General features: G+C 31.9%; 1 protein-coding gene across 1 annotated transcript; it reads left to right on the plus strand.

Annotated features, from left to right (window-relative positions):
- The first annotated feature begins 2650 nt into the window (after window positions 1-2650).
- LOC145007519 (uncharacterized) lies at window positions 2651-6753 on the plus strand. The gene is made up of 4 exons (XM_078966437.1): window positions 2651-3047; window positions 3138-3492; window positions 3755-4629; window positions 5102-6753. The coding sequence occupies exons 1-4, from the start codon at window positions 2651-2653 to the stop codon at window positions 6751-6753; spliced, it is 3279 nt and encodes a 1092-aa protein (XP_078822563.1).
- The last annotated feature ends 812 nt before the right edge of the window (window positions 6754-7565 follow it).

The raw sequence follows: 7565 nt of genomic DNA on the forward strand, positions 1-7565 counted from the left end.
CAGAAAGAAAAAACCTACAAGGTTTGTTACTAATGTGTCACCCAACAACACCACTGTCTGACATCACAAATGGTAAGATTCATATTTAAGCATTATGTTTATATTTGAAGTGCTTGAGTGTTTATAATGTTCAATTTGTATAACTCATTTCTCTTTATATTTCATTTGAGTTTTTGATATACATATCATTCTTTCTTTAGTGAATGCATAACATTCAACATTACAAACAATATCCCACAAAGGTACATTTTCTTATATGTTATGCATCTTTTATATTACACTTTTGTTTTTATATTTGTTTATCTATTGTACTATTAATATTTTTTTAATATTTCTCCTCCGTTTATGATACGAATCTTCATTTCAGAAAATAATTTTTTCATACCACCTAATTGTCGAGTTGCTCGAAACCTTTCCGAATTATCTAAGGCTACCCTGTCTCATAACATCATACGACCGAATGTTCAATCCACATTTATTTCCCCAAGAACGCCACTTTCACACCTAACAAATCAAGGTAAAGTATTCTTAATTTCTTTTATATTATATTTACATACACTTCTTAAATCATATAACGTCAATTTTAACTTCTCAATATATAAACTTTTAACATTTAATTTTTAATACATATATGTCTATAATATCTAATTTGTATAACGATCTTTTTTAATACATATAGGTCTATAATATCTAATTTCGGTAACTACATTTTTTCTTTATTATCTTATTTAATTTTATGTTTTATATATACTTTTCCTCTTTAGTTCATTCACCCTCTTTATCGAATGCTTTCAAAACACCATCATCTCAGACAATACAAAGAAATTCTCAGAAAGGTACATTTTCTTATATGTTATGTCTCTTTTCTATTGTATTTTTTTTATTTGTTTATGTGTATTAAATTAATATATTTTATTTATATATTTTGCTATATTATCATCCAAATTTTCATTTTTCAGAAAATAGTTTCTTCGTACCCCCTAATTGTCGAGTTGCTCAAAACTTTACCGAATTACCTCCAAACTTTTCTAACAACCAAGATACAATTCAGCACAACACAACTCATTCAACAACAACGAAACCGAAACGGTTTAATACACAAGATATTCCATTATTTGAGTTGAATGAAGATTTCGTTGAACCTTCAGGTACCCATATTGTTCAACTTGATCGTTTATCTATTAATAATGATCAACTTCATCATTCAGTTGTCTTATTATATATTTTATTCATACATACAGTTACACATTTTTCAGTTGGTCCCAGCATTAACTATAAAGAAAAGAAAAAAAGAGGCAGACCGATTTCAACAAAAAAGAAGACACAAATATGTATTCCTTCTACTTCAAATGCTCAGAATGATGTAACCGGTAACAATCATTCTAAATATATCGGAATAAGCAAAGGTATTATATCCACACCACAAATTATTTGTCATGACAACTAAAATGTCGTTCCCCTATTACATTTATAGCATACCACAGATATAATTTCGTAAATTTGTTTATTTATTTATAGATTATTTGGATTCTGGAGATGCTGTATATGTTTGCTCAGTATGTAAAGCTAAGGTGTGGCAGGGAGAAGCAATTCGAGGAAATAAGGATTTAAAGAAAACATGTTATTCCATTTGTTGTTACAATGGAAAAGTTGAACTACCCAATCTGATTCACCCACCTCAGTTGTTGATTGATTTATATAGCGGTCTTTCGGAAAAAAGTCAAAACTTTATACAGAATATACGTCGATACAATATGATGTTCGCATTCACATCTATGGCTGGAAAGATTGATCACACCGTTAACTCAGGAGGTGGTCCTTATGTTTATCGAATGCATGGCCAAAATTATCATATTGCAGGCAGCTTACTTCCCCAAGATGGTGAATCACCCAGATTTTGTCAATTGTACATATATGATACAGATCATGAGGTTCAAAACAGATTCAAATCATGCGAGTGTGTGAATACCCTATATTATATAACTCCATTATATATATATATATATATATATATATATATATATATATATATATATATATATTACTACAAAAAATTTATATCCATTCTTTTTTTGATTATATTATTATAGGTCTAATAAGAAGAAAAAGACCACATCTAATGAGTCCATGGCAAATCCGTTTTCTCTTGAGTTCTGGACTATTCACGAGTTGATGGGCTTATTGGATTTCATTAATCCACTGGTTAAACAATTTAGAATGGCACGTGATCGCTTTGGTTCAAATCCAACAGAGCGTATTAGGTTGAAATTGATTGGGTCAAGAGAAAATGATGGTAGGCAGTATAATCTTCCTACCACAAATGAGGTAGCTGCCCTCATTATAGGTGACATTGATGGGTATGATTCAAGGGATATCGTATTGGAAACGCAAAGTCAACAACTTCAACGTATTAATGAGTTGCATCCTCAGTATCTTGCACTTCAATATCCTTTATTATTCCCTTATGCCGAAGATGGATTTCGAGTCGATATACTACATCGTGGTGTTGAAGATCCAGAATCTGATGGACGAATAAGGTTGACCATGCGAGAGTTTTTTTGCTTATCGTATACAACAGAGAACCGATGAAATATCATTGATATTACGTTCAAGAAAACTATTCCAACAGTTTTTGGTTGATTCGTATACAATGGTTGAAAATGAACGACTTAGTTATATTAGGTTTAACCAGCCAACCTTACGCGTGGCACCTTATCGCAACTTGGCCCAGGCAGCTGAAGATGGCATTGAAGATGCTTCTTTGATTGGAAACCGTATTATTATACCATCTTCTTTTACTGGCGGCAGCCGTTACATGCAACAAAACTACTTAGATGCGATGACTCTGGTTAAGTGGTTTGGTTATCCAGATCTTTTTTTAACCCTTACATGTAATCCTAAATGGCCAGAAGTCATTAGATTTGTTGAAGCCGAGAATCTTAAACCAGAAGACAGGCCAGATATTTTGACACGAATTTTCAAAATTAAACTTGATTCATTAATCAGTCAATTGAAGGATGAAAAAACTTTGGGTGAAGTCGCTGGAGGTATCAATCTTATATATTTTTTACTCATTAACATTATAACTTTTTGATAATTTTATCTTTTAACCCTGCTTGCTTTCTTTGCTCACACAGTTGTATATACGATTGAGTTTCAAAAGAGGGGCCTGCCACATTGTCATGTATGTCTGTTTTTGGAAAAAAATTCTAAAATTCCAAATCCTGAAGACATAGACCGTGTTATATGTGCTGAATTGCCAGACAAGGATAGTGAACCCGATTTGTATCAGATTGTTTGTGATAACATGATACACGGACCTTGTGGCAACGATCAACCATTTATGCCGTGTATGAAAAAAGGCAAATGTTCAAAAAGATTTCCAAGGGAATATACCGATCATACGTATATTGATGAAGATGGTTATCCTATTTACCGGAAACGTAACGATGGAAATAATGTCCTTAAAAAAGGTGTTTCTTTAGACAACAGGTATACACAAATCCTTTTGAATGATTTAATAAATTTTAATTCCTTAAAATTTTTTTCTTTTTATGAAATATATTATTATATGTTTAAATACATAAATATCAATAAACAACTTAAATTAAAATGGTACTAATATTTTATTTTTAAACGGATAATGTAATATATAAAAACATATTACTCATTATATATGTTTTCTTATGTTCTTCCTATGTTAACTTCAAATTATCATTTAATGTTGTTTATGAAAATTTTCTTGATTTTTCAGGAATGTTGTTCCATATAATAAGATCCTTATGAAACAATATCAAGCTCACATGAATGTAGAGTGGTGTAACCAAGTTGGATCGATAAAGTATCTTTTTAAGTATATTAACAAAGGACCGGATAGGATAACAGCATCTATTGTTGATCCAACAAAAAAGAAAAAACAACAAATACAAAATAACGACGATGACGAAATTGGTGAGTTCTATAACTGTAGTTATATTTCCGCATGTGAGGCATGTTGGAGGCTTTTTGCGTATGATATTCATTATCGAACACCGCCTATCGAAAGGTTGTCATTTCACCTCGAAAACAAACAACCTGTTGTATTTAAACCAAACCAACATCTTAATCAGGTTGTTTCTAAACCGACTGTCGCTGCTTCTCAATTTTTAGCTTGGATGGAATGTAACAAGCATGATGAAGATGCACGAAAGTTGTCATACGTTGAATTCCCAACTAAATATGTTTGGAATAAATCAGATAAGATATGGACAAAAAGAAAAACCAAGTCCAAGGCACTCGGTCGATTAAACCACGTTTCTCCCAAGGCTGGTGACATTTATTACTTACGGATTCTGCTGAACAAAATCAAGGGTCCTACAAGCTATGAAGATATCAAGACAATTAACGGAATTGTACATGAGTCTTACAAAGATGCTTGCTATGCTCTTGGTCTATTAGATGATGATAGAGAGTACATTTCATCAATAAACGAAACACATCATTGGGCCACAGCATCTTTCTGCCGGTCTCTCTTTGTTATGTTGATTACATCAGATAGTTTGTCAAGTCCTGCTCATGTTTTTGAAGAAACGTATCAATGTCTTTCTGATGATGTCATTCACGTTCGTGAACAAGAAATCGGCATCAGAGGTAAATAAACTAATTTATAGTTTTTTTTATTCAAACTAATAAATTTCTTCTTGAAAAGAAAATCAATTAATTTCAACTTTAAATAAAACCGATAAAAACTATTTAACAATAGGTCATATTTAAACGGTCAGGAATTGCATTTGTATTAATTGCCCTAAAATTTCGTTTTCCCTACATTTTAATTTGATTCCAAAACAACCCAATTATTGTTAATATACAAATGGTCCTTGGACGGAACTATATTGCTTAAAAATGACCTTTTTAAAAAAATTTGTCATAAAACATAATCAACAATTTTTTTTTCCATTTATACAAAAAAATTGTTCGTTTTCCATCATTTATACATTATGCATGTAAAACTCACAAAAAACCAACTCGCGATTACATCATTTATAGTAGTTATAAATGTCTTAACATAAGCCATTTACATAGCTATAACCATATTTAATTTTGTTGTATATTGCATTTTCAGGCTTGAAGTTAAAAGAGGATGCAATTTTCAACCTTACCTTGTCATACATCGAGAAATCATTATTGAGTTGTGGATTAAGTTTGAAGCAAATCCCAAATATGCCGTTTCCTGATCATAGATACATTCAAGAATCATGCAATATGTTAATTCAAGATGAGCTTAACTATGATCCTGGTGTTATTGAAGTTGAGCATCAAGATTTGTATTCCAAATTAAATGTCGAGCAAAAAAATGTTTATCACACCGTTATGAATGCGGTTAACAACAACCAAGGTGGTGTCTTTTTCCTTTATGGTTACGGAGGAACCGGAAAAACATTTGTTTGGAAAACCTTGTCTGCTGCTATTAGATCCAAAGGTGAAATTGTTATCAACGTTGCTTCAAGTGGAATTGCAGCACTATTGCTCCCTGGTGGTAGGACAGCACATTCAAGATTTATTATCCCAATTAACTTGACCGAGAATTCATTTTGTTCTATCGCGCCAGACAGTGATCTTGCTGCACTACTTAACAAAGCAAGACTTATCATTTGGGATGAAGCTCCGATGATGCACCGTCATTGTTTTGAAGCATTTGATAGGACGCTTAGAGACATTATCCGTTCATCTGACAGGAATAAAGCGTTTGGCGGCAAGACCATTGTATTTAGAGGTGACTTTAGACAAATTCTTCCAGTAATACAAAGAGGTAATCGTTCGAATATTGTGCAGGCATCGTTACATTCATCAAGATTATGGAGTGAATGTACAGTGTTACGTTTAACGGTAAACATGAGGCTTCAGGTTGGTTGTCCAACTAATGATTTGGATGAGACAAAAGCATTTGCAGAATGGCTTCTTAAAATTGGTGAAGGTAATATTGGTGGTCGTAATGATGGTGAAGCTGAAGTTGAATTTCCAGAAGATGTTATCATTCGCTCTACAGGTGACCATATTCATTCAATTATATCGACCATTTATCCTTCTTTTGAAAACCATCTTGATGACCCATCATATTTTCAAGATAAGGCTATTTTGGTTCCTACTAATGAAGAAGTTGATGCTATGAATGACTACATGTTAGGATTGATGAAAGACGAAGGCAAAACTTATCTGAGTTCGGATTCTTTATGTGAGACAGAGTCAGCAGATTGTTTTGAGGAATCAGTTTACTCTCCGGATGTACTGAATGCTTTTAAGGCATCTGGAATTCCCAACCATAAAATCACATTAAAAACAGGTGTTCCGGTCATGTTGCTTCGTAATATTGACCAAACCAAAGGTCTATGCAATGGTACAAGGTTACAAATAGTTAGGCTTGGAAAACATGTCATTGAGGCACGTATTATAGTTGGTAGATTCTTCAATGAGACTACTTATATACCTCGCATGAAGTTAACTCCGTCTGATAAAAGAATCCCCTTCCGTTTTCAGCGGAGACAATTTCCCGTAGCTGTTTGTTTTGCCATGACCATTAACAAGAGTCAAGGGCAGTCATTATCAACTGTTGGATTGTATTTACGTAGACCTGTCTTTACTCATGGTCAGTTATATGTAGCTGTATCTCGCGTGACAAGTAAAAAAGGCTTGAAGGTACTCATATGTGATGAGGAAGGTCGTCAAACCAATAAAACAAAAAATGTTGTGTACAAGGAGGTCCTTCAACGATTATAGATAATCATACATTTCTTTTTATTTATTTAGACATATCAATATAATCAATAAAACGACGTGTCTTTCTGTTACTTTATCATACTTAAATTTATTATGTTCGTTTTTTATGATATCATGTTAAATACTCGGGGTCCTTGATTGTGTTTTCTTTATATGTTTTACACCGTTAAATAAAATGTCTTAATCTCCAATCTTCTCTAATCTCTAAATATTATTAAAAGAGAACCTTAAATTCGATGCTGTTATAAATCAAGGCCATTCATTACATTTCAATCCTTAATTTCTAACCCTTGAATTATTTGCTGACATCATCGTTTTACTGGTCAGAAGTTCAATTAATGGATTTGATTTCATTATGTTAACTGTTTATTTGATTGTTAATGTTAACTTTTAACCTTAAATGTAAAATTAACTGTTAACAATGAATTTGATTTCATTATCTTAACTGTTTATTTGATTGTTAATGTAAACTTTAATTGATTTTTATATGTTAACCTTTAATATAAACTTGAATTGACCATCATTCGGATTCAAAATTTAAACTTGAACTGATTTTGATTCAAAATGTGTTGATTAACTCTCCATCATTTATTCATTTAAACTTATTCAAATCTTAAGCATAAATTAACCGTGAGATTTTTCCCATAAAAAAGTATTTGATTTTAATCTTTCTCCCTCTTCAATATCATAAATGAGTTTAGGGATATATTGGTCCATACATTAATTATCCAGTGGCAGGATTAAAATATAAATTAGAAAAATCACCTACCTACAAAATTAAATACTATTTATTTTTATGTTTTAATGAAAAA

Source organism: Lactuca saligna, chromosome 7, assembly GCF_052625555.1.
Source record: "Lactuca saligna cultivar CGN05327 chromosome 7, ASM5262555v1, whole genome shotgun sequence".
NCBI lineage: Eukaryota > Viridiplantae > Streptophyta > Magnoliopsida > Asterales > Asteraceae > Lactuca > Lactuca saligna.